Below are 17,498 nucleotides of genomic sequence, written 5' to 3' on the forward strand. Positions count from 1 at the left end.
GTATGACAGCAGAAGGAGGAGAGTGAAAGAGCTAGCTTTAAACAGTATTTTTAAAAACTAAGATCTGGTCCCATTACTTCATGGCAAACAGAAGAAGATAAGGTGGAAGTAGTGATACATTTCCTCTTCTTGGGCTCTAAAATCATTGCGAATGGTGACTGCAGCCATGAAACTGGAAGACGATTGCTTCTCAGCAGGAAAGCAATGACAAACCTAGACGGTGTGTTGAAAACCAGAGATACTACTCTGCCGGCAAAGGTCCATATAGTCAAGGCTATGGTCTTCTCAGTGGTCACATACGACTATGAGAGCTGGACCATAAAGAAGGCAGAGTGCCAAAGAACTGATGCCTTCAAACTGTGCTGCTGGAGAAGACTCCTGAGAGTCCTTTGGACAGCAAGGAGATCAAACCACTCAATCTTAAGGGAAATCAACCCTGAATACTCACTGGAAGGACTAATGCTGAAGCCAAAGCTCCAGTATTTTGGTTATCTGATGTAAACAGCGGACTCATTGGGAAAGTTCCTGATGCTAGGAAAGATTGAGGTCAGAAGGAGAAGAGGGTGTCAGAGGATGAGAAGGCTAGATGGCATCACCGATGCAATGGACATGAACTTGAGCAAACTTCAGGAGCTGGTGAGGGACAGGAAGGCCTGGCGTGCTGCCGTCCATGGGATCGCAAAGAGTCGGACACAACTGGATGACTGAACAACAACGTGACAGCAGAGAATCCCCAGTCTTTGGGAGAACCTGCCCTCCTCCATGAAACTTACATTCTGGAAATGAACATCACTCAAAATTATCAGGACCGACTGCAAATTGGTATAACTGTGTCAAAGGTAAGGAACAGGATTCTATGGGGCCAAACAGTGAAGATACTCCATTGAGACTGCAGAGAGAGCCTGAGTTTCAACTGGATGTGTAGCAATGAAGCAGAAATAGAGTTCAGGGAAGATAAACCAGAAAAATAAATCTGTTTCTCCATGGAAATGTCAAGGGAGTGGAGTCCCATCTTATACAAGAAAGTTGATTCTTGGGCAGGCAAGTCTTGTATATGGAAAAAATAACCCTTGAAAGTTGGTTACGTTGCTCATAAAGTACTGCCCCATACTTGTGCATAAGGTAAACTTAAACATGTAAAATGTACAGTAAAACATATACTATTATACTCAGATTTATGATAAACCAAAAAACGCATCTTTAAACTTTAAAAATCACCTCAGCACTTGAAAAGAATCAAGGGCTTCCCTGGTGGTTCAGTGGTAAAGAATCCACCTTCCTACCAAGGCTACAAAGGTGAAAGGAGATCCAACCAGTCCATCCTAAGGAAATCAGTCCTGAATATTCATTGGAAGGACTGAAGCTAAAGCTGAAACTCCAATACTTTGGCCACTTGATGCGAAGAACTGACTCGTTGGAAAAGACCCTGATGCTGGGAAAGACTGAAGGTGGGAGGAGAAGGGGACGACAGAGGATGAGCTGGCATCACCAACTCAGTGGACATGAGTTTGAGTAAACTCTGGGAGTTGGTGATGGACAGGAAAGCCTGGCGTGTTGCAGTCCATGAGGTCGCAAAGAGTCAGACACGACTGAGTGACTGAACTGAACTGAATTGACAAAGGCGACATGGCTTTGATCCCTGATCCAGGAAGATCCCACATGCCCCAGAGCAACTAAGCCCGTGCTCTACAACTACTGAGCCTGCGCTCTAGAGCCCGGGAGCCGCAGCTACTGAGACCACATGCTGCCCCTTCTAAAGCCCGTGCTCCCCAGAGGCCGTGCTCCACAATAAGAGACGCCACCACAGTGAGAAGCCCGGGCACCGCAACTAAAGAGTAGCCCCTACTTGTTGCAACTAGAGAAAGCCCTCACACAAAAAGGAAGTCCCAGCACAGCCAGTAAATAAATAATGAGAAAGGGATCCATGAATACAAGAAGCTTTCAACTTAGAATAAAGATCCAAACCCCAGCCTTCTCTGGGGCATCTAGAAAAGTCTGTGTGTCTTTTCAGGCTTCTCTTCCAATCTGTGGGGGAAGAATATTTAGGTATATTATACCTGTTATTTCAGTTTCCTATTTTTATTCACTAACATTGGATTTTTGCAATGTACTTAGCCTTAAGATTATCTGTATTAAAAGGGTTTTGCTTATATTTAACATAAAATTGTTCATTAATTTTTAAATTATAAAAATACATAATTTTCATAAAGTCATATACATGCCTCTCAGACAAGTAGAGAAGTCAAAGAATTTATTCAGAAAATTAATCCGTTACAGAACTGCTACAATTATAAAGCTGGTTCAAAGAGCATTTTGAAGGATAGCTTAATTATTGTCTCACCAGAAAAGGCAGTGAAAAATAAATATGCTGAGTTGGGGGGGAAAGTGGTTCATGTCCTATACCGTGCTGTGCTGTGCTCAGCCACTCAGTCGTGTCTGATCTCTGAGACCCTGTGGACTGTAGCCTTCCAGGCTCCTCTGACCAAGGGATTTCCCAGGCAAGACTACTGCCTGCTGCTGCTAAGTCACTTCAGTTGTGTTCAACTCTGTGCGACCCCATAGACGGCAACCCACCAGACCCCGCCGTCCCTGGGATTCTCCAGGCAAGAACACTGGAGTGGGTTGCCATTGCCTCCTCCAATGCAAGAATGTGAAAAGTGAAAGTGAAGTCGCTCAGTCATGTCCGACTCTTACCGACCCCATGGACTGCAGCCAACCAGGCTCCTCCATCCATGGGATTTTCCAGGCAAGAGTACTGGAGTGGGGTGCCATTGCCTTCTCCCAAGAATACTGGAGTGGGTTGCAATTTCCTACTCCAACATGACACCTTACATTTGTCTAGTTACAGGATTTTTTTAAATAATATTTTAAAGAATCATTGATTTACAATGTTATATGTTTCTACATATATTCAGAAATATTCAGCAAAGTGAATATTTCCAGGTTTTAAATAATTATATATTTTTTGCAATGCAAGGAAAAGATTTCAAGAATGTTAGAGGAGTGGGTAATAAAAGATGGCTTCTTTAAAAATAAGCATTTTAGAAACTATCAGAACAATTCCATAGAATTCCAAATTGTATTCAATGGAGTCCAGTTATACTTTCTTAAATATTGACCAGTTTTGCATCTATTTGTAAATAAATTTAAGCACGCTTTATCTATCAATATGTAGTACTTTGAATTCTTCTGTAAACAGGTTGTAACAGGCACTGATCCCCCTTTAAATGAGTTGAATAAAGTAGTTTGTGCACACACACACAAACACACACAAACTATCAGAAACTGGGTAGTGTCTAACCAACTAGGACCTGCAGCAGCCATTCTACATCTTCAGTGAAGCAGAGCCACAGCCCGTGGGCTTACTCCCCAGGCACCTGTGAAATTTAAGGAGCTTGAGCAAATCTCCAACAGTCTGGGTCCCTCAGAGTCCTGCTTCCTTTTCTGCTCTTTACCATAGGACTTGGAAGTACTAAGAGGCAATACACTGATTACTAGAATCGTGCTCATGGTCAGAGCTTTCTGCAATGCACCTGCCTCTGAAAACTCTTGTCTTCACTCACACCTTAATTCTGGTAGCAGTTCCTTTCTTTCCTCCTGATGCAGACACAACAGAAAAACCCAGATCCTTCTCCTTCTTTCACAGAAATCTACTGAGGTTGATAAAAATAGGTGAGTTGCATCCACCCCAGAATAGGAAGTATATAAAGTAGAATGCTAACTCCTCTAAAATTCATCAGCCATCCATTTCCCTGCAAGATTCTGGCCAATACTTCTGGTCAGACTTTGGATCCTTATAAATACAACTGGAGACCCACCTTCGGTTCTGGGTTCCTCTGCACTGATTCAATAAAATAACCCCCTTTTATTCTGCAGAGTGATTCAGCTCTTGTGCCCTTTAATAACCAAATGGTGTATAAACACCATAAAAGGGACTTCCCTGGTGGTCCAGTAGCTGACTCTGTGTTCCCCATGCAAGGGGTCTGGGTTCCATCCTTGGTCAGGGACTAGATCCTACATGCCACAACTAAGAGGTCACATGCCACAACCAAGACCTGGTGCAGCCAAATGAATAAATAAAAATACTTTTCTTCTAAAAAGCATTAAAAAAAAATTTTATTATCACCACAAAATTGACTTCCCATGGCAAATTACAGCCTAATCAAAACTAATTCAGAAACAGTCCACGTCTAGCTTCTCAAACCTGAGTCCATGGCATGAACTGATGATTGTTGTAACCACATGCCCAGGAGTCTGTCTCCAGAGCAGGGGGATGAGACCCCCCCAGTCATCCAGGCTGCACCTCAGAGGCCCCTGTCACAAGGGATCTGAAGCTCCAGGAAGAGCCACAGCGAGGGTCCAGGACAGTGATGGGCCCTATGGAGACACAGCCTCGGGGTTGCAGGGCAGCAATGGAGACTCGGCCCCGGGGAGACCATCAGCACCAGAGCCTGAGCTGAACCCCGCCCCTGGGAGGCTCACAGGCTCCTCCAGAGAAGGACTGCTAAGGGCAACAGGAAGCCCCTCAGACCCTCCCACGTCGGAGCAGACGGTCATGGACACGTCCCCTGACCTAATCATGAAGTATGGAAAGAGAGTCCCAGAGAAGAAAGCCTGAGAGAAGGAGAAAATGTGGGAGCCATCAGTCATGTTGTAGAAGGATATGTCCCCTTCCTGGTGGTCCAGGAACACCCCCACTCTAAGCCTGGGGTGGGGAGCCTGCATGAGGGATAGCACAGTATAAGGTACAGTATAGGCAAAATATCTTCTTTCAAATCTCCCCACAACCCAGAACCCCTTATCTGGGGACTCTATGTACCAGCCGTACCAGCCTTCCCTGTTCACACCTTCCCTACAGACCCCCAGGGCCCACTCGCTTTGGTCTCCATCCCTGATCTCCACCTCCCAGTAACAGCACCCTGATGTGATGTCCTCAAAGCCCAGTACACTGCATTTATCTGCAGCGTTCACACAGGAGGCCTTCAAGGTCACACTTGTCTTTTTATCAGAGACGACAAGGTCTGAATGGGCAGATCGTGGATCCAGAGTGACAGGCCCTGCGGAGAAAGTTGTCTATCATTCAAGGTCCTCCCCTCCCCAAGAACACACAACCACCCCTCAACCCGGAATCCCAGCTGCATGGGAGGAAGGCTAAGCACCCTGACAATAGGAACTTGTGATGCAAGTCGACGGGCCTCCAAGCAGGAAAAGGACTCACGAGACTGATTTCAGGATGTGATGTATCACAGAGCCCTTGAGGACCAGCCTGCTCTCCAAGGGCTGAGGACCAGCAGGCTCTCCAATGTCTATTTAGTATTCAATATCGGCCAAAGTGATCAGCCCCACCTGTGTGTGACTGTCACCACCACATCCCACCCCACACTATTGATGGTGCCAGCATCTATATCACCACTGAGAAGTGAAGGAGAGGCCACAGGGACAGCAGTAGGAAAATCCAGAAAAACACAAAGTCACTCACAGGCCTGGAACTCCTCCTTCCGCCAATCTACAAGGAAAACACACATTTCATATGAGGGGTTCACAAAGACTGTACAACACACTTTAGGGTGGGTATGTGGGGTGGGTACTGAAGCTGCTAATGAAGGATTTGTAGAAAACATGTTTGGAAACATTCACTTGATACATTTATTGCTCTTTTATACACATGCACTCACACACACACAGAATGATCATTTTACAACCTTTTGATGAAGACCTAGCCATAGACCTTAATACTCAGGAATTGAGAAGCTGGAGACTGACCTGAACAGAAAGCTCTTTGCCATATTTGCCTACCAAATTATTCTTTCTCAAGGCCCTTGCCACATATCTATAATGAAAGATAGGTTTTCTAGAGAAAGAATTGGGGAGATAAAAGCTTTCGTTCACAAGTGAAGAAATGATCCGGCTGAGCTTGCAGGTTGTCCCTGAGCCATGGGTAGAGAGAATACAACTGGCTAAGCTGAACTTGGAACATGACTATGTGCCAGGAGAGAAGAGAGCTCAGCGCACAGCACTGGAGAAATCTGACCCAGGTAGAAGACAATGCAGAGGTTTCCAAAGAGAGAGAGAGACGTTCAAATAAGGAAGCATGACAAGCGCTGAAAAGATGAAACATGAATAACTTCTCCTTCCATTTTTGTAGGAACAATATCATCCCTATAGACATGGCATATGGTGAAAATATTAAAAAATGCTGATTCTAGTTTCATGGTACAGTTTCTTTTTTTTAATGAAAGGTATAGAATTAAAGGTATACATTAAAATACATGTGACTTAAACTTGGCAGAGAACATGAAGATGGTAAAAGAAGACTACACGATCGTCACTGTGTAGAAACAAATCCCTGCAAGAATCAGTAAGACGCCTGAGGTGGCTTCTCACCCATTGGTGCCCAGGCCTCTGTCACCCTCTGGGTTCCCCACTTTCTCTCACAGTTCTGTATTCCTGACCCTAAACAGGAGCATTCCAAGCAGGAACAGGGCCTATGACAGAGGCTCAGAGGATGCAGAGCCTTCACTCACCCCACTGCTAAGGGTCCTTGAGACCACCCTCACTGCACGAGCATCCCTGCAACCACACACCTGCCCCAGCTCCTCTGGGAGGTGCAGACGGTCTCATTATCAGAGGCAAACTCATTATATGGTTACCTAAAAAGGGCTTAGGAATGTAAGTTTCTCTGAAATATTTTAAAGAAGACTCAAGGAGTCCATTACATTTCATGTCATGAACCTTGCAAACTCTCAGTGCACTTCTCAGATTCACACCACGTGGCTGTGGCCTTTGACCTTGTGACCTTTGGCCTCTCTTCAGTCACTCTGTCCACTCAAAACCTCTACAGGGCATTTCCCCCACACATTCCTATACTTCCTTCACATCTCCTCCTCTCTTCCTCCTGATCTTTTCTTCCATGATTTGTTCCCTTACCCCTTCTCCAAGAAGAAATTTAACCTCTCTCACGGTCTCCTTTTCCAATCTTCTACATTAACCCTGAAAAGGGGAGGAGGAGCCTGAGCCCTTCAGACAAATATTCTTCTAAAATGGAAGACAATGGTCGTGAATAATCCATTGTATGTTACATTTTTGGTTTTATGACCAAAAAAACGCACTTGGGATTTTCCATATAATTTCAGATCTTTCACACCCTCATCCAAGGAGTCCATGCATATCCCAGAGGTGGTGGACCCCAGAGTCAGAACACCTGCTCCTCATCAACCAAGGAGGCGTGGAGGATGAAAGCCAGCCTGGACATGGGGTCAGAGCATGAGGAAGCAGAGAGAAGACCAATATTGCAGAGGACCAGGGGGAAACAGGGAAACCAAAACTAGAGCCAAAGAGAGAATTCAAACCAAGGGTCCCATAAGCAAGCGAGCATGACTTCTGACATCTTCCAGAGATGAGCGATCCCTGAGCCACACGGTCATTCCCTGCTGCCGTCCCTCCTCACCACTGACCCCTCCGCTGTCACTGTCACGAGAAATCCCCGTTGCACCAGGTGTTTGGGGAGGGTGCTGCTAACCCTGACCATGCCCTGCAGTAGAGCACGGGCAGGATGGAGGCACATCTGTGTGCCGAGGAGTCCCTGCAGTCTCCAGGTGGAGGCTACAAAGGTGCCAAGAAGACCAAGGACACTACCCCACCCTGCTGTGGGGTCCCCTCAGGGAGAAGGGGGCAGAGTCTAGGTTGGGAGGGGAGGCCACAGGAACTCAGAGCCACTTACCTGCATACAGCTGCGCCTTCCTCCAGGCTGAAAGGGAACACACTCTGGTGAGACCTCAGCCAGAAGAAACCTGCTCAGTGTGAATCTATTGGCCGTTGCCTCCCCTCTGCTCTGCAGGTGAGACTAACTACAGTGGGAAGAGGCTGGAGAATAGGTGACTTCCAGCCACGTGCAGACAGCAGGTGTGGTGGGGAATCCCCTGGAGCACAGGTCAGAAGCCTGCAGCATTCTGGAATGACTTCCACCGCTGTCCCCTGCTGCGTGACGTTTGGCTAGTTCACCTAGTTGCTCCTCCTTCAAAATCCTTCAAAACTCCTGTTTCACCTGTTACTCCATGTTGCTACTCAGGCTCAGAAGCTATTTGTTTGAATAGATTTTAGGGGAAAAAAGTATAAATTACTCCACAATTCTAACAAGTAATTATTGCATCAGTATTTTCTGGAAAAAAATATATATGAAAAATTGACATGAAGCAGGAATTTTAAAAGAACATAGATACAAGGTCAACTCCAATGGCCAAGCATTCCCAGAGGAAATCATTCTAGAGATACATGTCATTTTTCTGGGCAGCCCATGACTTTTCCATGCATCGTCAGCCCAGGTATCAATCAGCCCTCAATCACTTTCTGATCATCATCTTGAGGAACTGGAGAGAAGAGACTCTCCCTGGATGGTATGCTGGGATAGAGGAAGGAGGCCACACACAAAGTTAATCACCATTTGTTTGTGTAGCTCCTTCTGTGAAATCTCAGGGCATGTGGCCCTCAGGTACTGATCAAAAACCAGATGCATTCAGGCTACAAAGCTATCAGTAATGTTTGGGTTGATCAGGGTTAGAATAAGACCCAGGGTGCGTGAGAAATTCTAAGGTCATCATCAGACCCAAGCTTCCTGCCAGCCCAGGTCTGCGAGGGGCCTAGGAGCTGGGTTCTGCCTCCCCCAGCCTCCACTTCCACCCCGCAAAAGGGGGTCCACATGTCTAGACACAAACAAGGAAAAGAACACCTTGGCACAGGTAAGACAGACCCAAGGACATCTGAAGAGTCACTCACCAGCCAGGTAAGCAGATTTCCTCCTCTCTGAAAAGCAAAACACAAGAAAACAGGTGTTTTCTAAGAACCAGAAATGTCTGAACCAGTGAGACACGCTAAGAACAAGAATGTATCCTGTGGAGGGGATGCAGAGAGCTCAAGAGGAAAAGTAGAGCTTACCTAGTTCTTCCTGAAATTTAGCTGAAAGAGAGTGAAAACAAAAAAGCATGAACTCCACTCCCTAAGAAAAAGATTCACAAATACCACCTCTCTGTGTGTAACCCCTGGCGAAGACATTCCAACTGCAGACCCATTGGAGCTTCCCCAGCTCCAGCTGTCCACCCAGGTCTCCCCAGCCACCTGCTCTGGACTGGGATTTCCCCAGAGCCCTGCACTCAGGCCCTGTGGTCAGTTCCTCCCTCTCATCACCAGCTGCCACATTCACCAGCCTTGACCCCTGTCCTGCCTTACCTGCGTCCTTCAACACTTCCTCCTTTGTCTGACGGTCCTGCTCGCTAGTCTCGCACAGAGTCTCCTTTTCTCCCCTCACCTGCATCTTGATGGAATGTTGTCTCTTGGTGTAACATCCAGCCCCAAGGAGCAAGATCACCAGCACAGTCAGGCTCACCGAGAAAGCCACCTTCCAGGGAGAGGCCTGGGGGAAGAAGGGCTCTGTGGCCCAGCCAGACACCCCGTCAGGACTCCTGCCCAGGACAGCGCAGCCCGGAACACCCAGGAACACCCGGCCCCCTCCTCCAGCCCTGCTGGAAGCTGGGAGCACCTCTGACCTGGGATGAAAATGGCCATGGCCTTCTCCCGGCCCAGGACAGGGTTGAGGATGGAGCAGGTCACGTTGCCCACAGAGCTGTCTCTCACCACCAGCGCCGCCTCCACGCTGAACAGCCCTTCAGCATCCTGGGTGTGGGCTTCAGAGAACGCCAGGAACTTCTCTCCACTGAGGTCTCTCCACTGCACCTGGGGCTTCGGGAACCACCCCGAGGCCGTGCACACCACGCGGACCCCATCTTCCTCAGGCCCTGTGATGCGCACCTGAGGGGCAGAGCCCACACCTGCGGGAGGCAAGATGTAGAGCCCAGGGACCCAGCGGTGCCTACGTGTGCACAATTCCAGGGGGCGCCCTGCACTTGGCATTCTGGGGGCTCTGGGGGCAGCCTGCTCCCACAGGGAACAAGGAGGCATCCTTGCCTCGGGGAACAGAAGGAAGGAGCATGGGGATCCCCAGGGTTTCAGAGGGCTGGACCCTTCTCCCCAGTCGTGCAAGTGGAAGGGCTGATGCCGTGTAAACCACAATGTGGTCCGAGGTCCACCCTTATCCTTGCTCTCCTCACCTCACACTCTCCCAGGGCATCTGCTTCCACATCCACTGCCTCTTTGTAAATCGCCAGGAAAATTAGGTCAGGTATCACCCCTATGCCCTGAACTCCGCTTCCTTCTATCCTCAGGTTTACCTCCACATGGACTCTTCACATAGACTTCAAACTCATAATTCCAGAACTAATATGTGCTTTAGCCCCATCTCTGATGGCTTGATTGTGAAAATATTCCCACATCTCCACTCATCTTTATATCCAGTCCCTGTCCCTGTCTGCCACACTCTTGTCCCCTCTGAACACCCTGTCCCTTCACTCACTCCCACCAGCCATGAGGACCCCAGGTGTCCCTAGAACACACCAGCCACACACCCTCCCCAGGCCATTAAGGTTGGCTATTCCCTCCCCTTTGAACTTGCAACCCTCAGATGTCCAAGACGCTGAATCCCTCCTTCCAGTCTACGTTCAGATACACATTCTCCATCAGGACCGGCCTGCGCCACTGTGTAACACTGCAGCCTGGCCTCACTCCCAACCCTTGGTCCTCCCCCTTCCCCTGTTCCACTCGGCTTCTCATCCTCAGCACTTACCACATTCTAACATCACCTATAATCTGTTTCTTCATTGTGACTGCTTGATCATCCGCTTGAGAATATACACTCATAACAACAGGAATCTTTATTACGTTCTCTGATGCATCCAAGGTGTTTAGAAAGGACCAGACACATAGTATGTGCATGCTCAGTCGCTTCAGTCGGATCCGATTCTTTGTGACCGTATGGACTCTAGCCCTCCAGGCTCCCCTGTCCATGGGATTCTCCAGGCAAGAATACTGAAGTCGGTTGCCATTTCCTCCCCCAGGGGATCTTCCCAACTCAGGGATAGAATCCATGTTTCCTGCATTGCAGGTGGATTCTTTACCACAGAGCCACCTGGGAAGCCCAGAAACATAGGAGGCAGTCTATATATTTGCACTGAATGAATGAATGGATCAAAGAGCTTCCCTTCCTCCTGTGATAAATGTGAAGCTGAATTTTATCTTTCAGATCCCTCCCAGTTCCAACACCCCAAAACGCTAATCTAGTTACCCAAGTCACCAACCTGCCACCTTCAGCTCCAAACCAGCCTCTTCATAGAAGTGTCCTTTTCTGAAGAAGCAGGTGTACATCCCATTGTCAGAAGCCTGGACCCTCTGGATGCGCACGGCAGCATATCCCTGGTTGAGGCGGTTCCCCACCAGCGAGGTCCGCCCTGCATAAGGAGTCATCTGCTCCTCCTTCTGCTCCTGTCGGTTCTGATAGGCGAACACGGTTTCCAAAGACTTGGAGCGGAACCACCTCAGCTCCATGTCCTCTGCACTCACAGCTGGAAATAGGGAGCATGGCAGCACAGCTTCCCCACCCAGCACTGCCACGATGGGGTCCAAAGGGCCAGTCACCCGGAACTTCCCTGTGAACACAGAGACGGCAGTGAGAGAGCAGGAGAGATGCAGACCGAGGGCAGGGGACACACAGCATCAGGTGGGAAGGCCCCAGTCTCGGATGAGATGACCACGGGACTGATGGATGGAGCTTGATGACTCTGAATCTGGGCAACATCTCTGATCACATTTTTGTGACCCAGAAACAGTTTCAAGGAGAATCCCTCACTCTCCTGTTCTCCTGTCCCCAGGCCCTTCTGTGAACGCCCTCAGTGTGAATATGCAACAGAATCGTCATGAGATCAGGGGAATCACAACTGGCAGGGACCCCCTCCACCCCCAGTACACCTTCTGATATAGTAGGTCTGGGGTGGACCCAAGGATATGCCTTTATAAACCGTCCCTGGGAGGCTGATACTGATGCTCCATGGACCACACATTGAGAACCACAGCTCTATCCTGCCCCCCCACTCCTTGGGCAGGACTGAACTCTGAACAAAGAACATACCCGGGCTCTAGGTCAGAAATTCTTGATCACCAGCCACACCCGGGGCTACTCTATTCCAGCCCTAACTTTATCATGTGTGTTCATGACTTTCTCTTCGGCTCAAACGTGCACTAAAACCCAGATCTGAATGCTATTTTCGTTAAAAAGCTGCCTTTCTTCTCATCACCCACAGGAACCCATATCCACCCCACTGACATCTTCCCAGAGCCTTTGTCCTTCTGAGACCTGGTGGATGGGTCACGACATGACCCCTGTGTGAGACAGCCCTGCTAGATCTCCAAAGAAAGATTTCAGCTGCTCAGAGTTGGTCTGAGTCACCATCGTCTATCACGTAGAGGACAATGGTACACTGAGCTCCCTGGGTCTCATCTCCCCACTCCCATGGGGTGAGGGCCCACAATCAGCCCCTCACCATGAAGGACAGGCCACTCTTAACAGCTGTACACCTTGTCCCTACTCGGCTCAAAGCCTTGCCATGGCTCCTCAGTCCCCTCAGTGGACCTCAGGCCCACTGAGGTTGACCCCCGGGGCCTCCCTGACTCCTACTCCTGGTCTCTCCCTCTCACACACTCTGCTCCAGCCAAGACTTGCCTCCACAGTCCTTTGAGCATTACAGGCACACAGGCAGCTTCGCACTGGCTGTTCTGTCCTGCAGAAACCATCCTTCCACTGGAACGGTCACAGACTCACCCCCTCCTCCAGGTCTTTGTTCTCCTCTCCCTGAACATGCTGGTGCCTGCTTCCCACCTCCCCACCCCTGGCTGCCTCCCTCCAGCCTCACCACTCCACTGCCCCTCCTCTCATCTCTTACAACAAACTGTCAGTTACAGTCTTCTGTGCATTTCTTACTCACAGCCTCCTTCTACATTGTAAGCTCTATAAAGATAGGATCTGTCTGTTTTGTTCAAGTACAGCACCTAATGGACTTCCCTGGTGGCTCAGATGGTAAAGAATCCGCCTGCAACGCTGGAGACCCAGGTTCAATCCCTGGATTGGGAAGATCCCCTGCAGGAAGACATGGCAACCCATTCCGGTATTCTTGCCTGGTGAAACCACATGGTCAGAGGAGCCTGGCGGCCCCCAGTCCATGGGGTCGCAAAGAGTCCGACACTACCAAGTGACTAACACTTTCACTTTCTTACTGTCACATTTTTGTTCTTTTTATTTTATATTGGAGGATAGCTGGTGGCTCAGTCGGTAAAGAATCCACATGCAATTCAGGAGACCTCTGTTTGATCCCTGAGTTGGGTAGATCTCCTGGAGGAAATCATGGCAACCCACTCCAGCATTCTTGCATGGAGGATCCCCGTGGTCAGAGGAGCCTGGCTGACCCCAGTCCATGCTGTTGCAAAGAGTTAGACGTGACTGAAGCACCTTAGCACACAACACAGAGACATTTAACAATGTTGTGATAGTTTCAGGTGGACAGCACAGGGACTCAGCTATACATATACGTGTATCCATTCTCACATGGTAACATTTTTCATAGTTGCCTTTTTTGCTGCAAGGCATGCATGACCAGGCATCCTAACCAGCTACAAACTTATGCCTCTGCAATGGAAGCATGATGTCTTAAACACTAGGCCCCCAGGCAAGTCCTGATAGTTGACTTTTGAAAACATCATAATCTCCACATTGGAAACTGTCAAGGTCCCTTATTTTATGGTTTAGAGACTCTTCTCAATTATATAATTACAGTTAGTGCCTGGGGAAGCATCATAATTATTCTAGAGAAAGGGTTCCTCGAATACCCACCCACTGCTGGTGGAGAGAGCCGGCCTAGCTCCCGGGGACCCACACAGGAAGGGGGTGGGGACACACTCACCTGTGGACCCCCCAGTGGGCAGCAGGAGGAGGAGGAGCAGCATGGTGAGGTGGCAGAGCCCAGAGCCGCGGGAGAAGTCCTCCATCTCCTCAGAGCTGGGGAGACACAGGGCAGGAGGCAGACCCAGGGCTGGCCCAGAGCTCAGGGACCCCAGTGGGGAGGAGGGCTCAGGGCCAGAAACAGTCCTGCAGGAGCATAGCCCCACCCCGGATCCCTGTGCTGATGAGGTGCTGGGCTCCCCACAACTCTGACACCCAGAAAGCACTGAGCCTGGGCTCCTTCCAGCCCTGTGGAAGCCTCTGTGGAGCTAAACAACCTCAAGGTTTGCTTGGGAAAATGCCCCCCTTGCCTTCCCACCCCAATGGCACCTGCAGCCCAGCCCGCTCTGCCCAGAACACCAGGTGCTTCCTTTCCCAGCACCGGGGGCCCCGAGCTGGGACCATCCTGCATCTCCCCATTATTCACAACCACCAGTGATGCCTGTCCACCAGTTAGGGACAGAGACCCAGGTTCAGCTCCTCACTGTGAAGTACAGGCCAGCTCCCACTTGGGGCCCCACAAACGTCCTCCTCGAGGGGACTGTGGGTCCTTCAGAGGCACTGTGAGCTGCCTTTGCTGCTGGGTTAGTTCACCTGCACTTCAACCCCACCCAGTCCTTTCCTGCAGGGACCAAGGACAAGGCCCGCACCCAGGTGCCCAGTCAGTCCCCACAGAGGGCTTAATCCTCATCCGCACTGAATTTAAAGAAGATTTCTGCATTGGGATTGGAGATCCCGGTGGAAACAGAGCAGCCGAAGTTAAAAAAATGAGTCCTTGTCTGAGAAAAGACCCCAAAACACTAAATGTTTGAGGTGAGGGAGGAGGTAGCTTAGGGTCCTGGGAAGGACAGATACTAAGGGCTAAACGCTGAGTCCTCCCCCCAAGACTGGGCCCCTGTCTGCCAAGTTTCTTAACCATCTTTGTGTTATTCCTCATCTGCAAAATGAGGATATTAACGGCATTTCCATCTCAAGGTTTTCATGAGAATCACATGAATTTATATTTGTAGTCACTACATGGAATTAGAAAACAGCCTATTACTAGTAAGTGCTACAGCAATAACACTGAAACAAATGAGTGAAGGTACCCCCCTCACTGTGGTGGTCCGGGGTCTCCCTAGAGCCACCCCACCATCCAGCACCACCCACCCTGCCCCCACCCCGCCCCCTGCTCAGCCTCCTCCTCAACCCTGCTGCTCCCTGCTTGCTCTTCTCACCCACAAGTGTCTTCAAAGCCCACTTACCTGCTCTGAAAGGCCAGGACTTCAGGGGCGTCTCTAAACTCAGCAGCATGAGAAGGTTCAGGGACCCTGGCAGACCCCAAATCTGCCCTCAGAATTCGCACCTGAAGTTAGTCACTCAGAGCCCCAATCCTGATCCAGATCCAAGTCTGAGTTCCTCATGTCCGGGGCCGGGTGGTCTCAGGAGAGTGGAGAAGCAGCAGAGCCCAGCCCAGGGGTGTCTGCAGAGACCAGACCATGGGACTCTCAGAAACGATCCCGGACAGCTCAGTCCACCCTTCTCTGGTTCCTTCACTATTGCAAAGTGAAACCTGGAAAAAGCAGTCCCGGCAGACTCTGCCCTGCCCTCTGTACAGTCACCCGGTTATCAAGAAGGAAACAGCCTGATCGGAGCAGCAACAAGAGAGTGGATTCAAGTGAAGCTGAAACCACCCTGAGGGGGACACAGACACACACTCGATGACTGTTCTCGACAAGTGCTCCACTCCAGGTTGGCAGGCTTCTAACCTTGGAAGCGGGGCCGTGGGTGGCACAGCCAAGACTAACATCTAGCCCCTGCTGGTCTGTTTGCACCAGCTGCTCACCACTGAAACGATTCCATGTCGGCTGGTAAACTGCGCAGGGAATGGCCCCCAGCCTGGCTGATTTTTCTTCCCCAACAGGTGACCCAGGAGCTCTCACAACCTGGTCCCCCATGGGTTAACCTGATATCAGGAGCTTCCGGGACCAGCTCCAGGCTGAACAGACAGTGCCCTAAGGCTTGTTAAGATTGTGTGTCACCCATTGCCTGGGTACAGCCATCCAGACCCCCTCCTGGCCCGGTCCCAGTGAATACCAGGCAAGGCCTGATCCTCTGGTCTCAAAAAAACAAACAAACCCAAGGAGACTGGCTTTTCCTCTTCAGCTTATCCCATCCTGCATTTTCCTTACCTAGTAAAGGGCACCTGTGTTCACTCAGTTTTCTCTGCCAGAAACTTGAGGGGCATCTTTCACACACCACTCTCCCACCAGTGTGCTTCTAGCACATTTAAGATTTTTCACAAATTCACGTCAGTGGCCAGTACATACTTCCAGACTGCCATCAATTCTCCATAGTCTCAGAGTAGTCTCCTCGCGGGTCTCCCACCCCATCTCCATCCCCACCCCCTCCAGTGCATTTTCCTGCCCGGGTCATGAACCTCTTATTAGTAAGTCCTGTCACTGAAGACACTTAGTCCAGACCCCTCACAGAGGAGGGAGGGGTTAGAGCTGCAGGGAGACTGCCCCTCCACGTCCTCCCCTAGCCTTCAAAGCCAGCCAACCCCACCCCACCCCCAGCTCCACACGACTCCACAGGAAGCAGGAGCAAGCAGGGACCTTGGACTCAGCAAAGTCCCAAGGTTTTCTGACCAGAAAGCTTATCTCACCAGCCCTTTGAGTCCATGTTGGGAGGGGGAATGGGTGGGAACGACAAAGTAGAGGGAATGTTTAGCACGCTGCAAGAACACTTGAACACAGTGGCAAGATGGACAAAAACAGCCAACTTCACTGCCCACCCCACACCCCCGCTCCCGCCAAGGCATCAGTGTCCTGTGCCAGCTGCCTTAACAAGAAAGACTGCTCACTGGCCACAAATGATTTTTCTTTTTCAAATTATAAATTATCCTAATGTTAGTGGGGTTATCCTGCTGCTGCTGCTGCTGCTGCTAAGTCGCTTCAGTCGTGTCCAACTCTGTGCAACCCCATAGACGGCAGCCCACCAGGCTCCCCCATCCCTGGGATTCTCCAGGCAAGAACGCTGGAGTGGGTTGCCATTTCCTTCTCCAATGCATGAAAGTGAAAAGTGAAAGTGAAGTCACTCAGTTGTGTCCGACTCTTAGCGACCCCATGGACTGCAGCCTACCAGGCTCCTCCGTCCATGGGATTTTCCAGGCGAGAGTACTGGAGTGGGTTGCCATTTATATTCAAATTACAAGTTATCCTAATGTTAGTGGGCTGTACAGTCCATGGAATTCTCCAGGCCAAAATACTGAGTGGGTAGTGGGTAGCATTTCCCTTCTCCAGAGGATCTTCCCAACCCAGGGATCGAACCCAGATCTCCCGCAGTGCAGGCAGATTCTTTACCAGCTGATCCACAAGGGAAACCCAAGAATACTGGAATGGGTAGTCTATCCCTTCTCCAACAGATCTTCCCGACCCAGGAATCGAACCAGGGTCTCCTGCATGGCAGGCAGATTCTTTACCAACTGAGCTATGGGAAAGCCCTTTTTTCAAATTACAAATTATCCTAACATTAGCGGGGTTAATATTTTACTTTCCTTTTTAACACATATAGCAGATCTAAGCCATAAAACAAATGTGAATGTAAAATGAATTGTAATTTTAAAATGTGACAGTTTATAAAA

General features: G+C 49.6%; 1 protein-coding gene across 2 annotated transcripts; it reads right to left on the reverse strand.

Moving 5' to 3' along the window:
* Positions 1–4,098: 4,098 nt before the first annotated feature.
* Positions 4,099–15,877, reverse strand: LOC113881884 (butyrophilin-like protein 1). 2 transcript variants are annotated; one of them, XM_027525008.1, is made up of 10 exons: positions 15,219–15,877; positions 13,836–13,930; positions 11,184–11,531; positions 9,540–9,821; positions 9,223–9,423; positions 8,932–8,952; positions 8,773–8,799; positions 7,721–7,747; positions 5,480–5,506; positions 4,099–5,057 (listed from the first exon to the last, which is right to left on the reverse strand). In XM_027525008.1, exons 2-10 carry the CDS (start codon positions 13,918–13,920, stop codon positions 4,378–4,380), a joined length of 1,698 nt encoding a protein of 565 aa, XP_027380809.1. In that variant the 5' UTR covers positions 13,921–13,930; positions 15,219–15,877; the 3' UTR covers positions 4,099–4,377. The 2 variants fall into 2 exon arrangements, with proteins under 2 accessions (XP_027380809.1, XP_027380808.1); XM_027525007.1 differs by having other exon boundaries at positions 15,118–15,876.
* Between the last annotated feature and the right edge of the window lie 1,621 nt (positions 15,878–17,498).

Source organism: Bos indicus x Bos taurus, chromosome 23, assembly GCF_003369695.1.
Source record: "Bos indicus x Bos taurus breed Angus x Brahman F1 hybrid chromosome 23, Bos_hybrid_MaternalHap_v2.0, whole genome shotgun sequence".
In the NCBI taxonomy this organism is placed as follows: domain Eukaryota; kingdom Metazoa; phylum Chordata; class Mammalia; order Artiodactyla; family Bovidae; genus Bos; species Bos indicus x Bos taurus.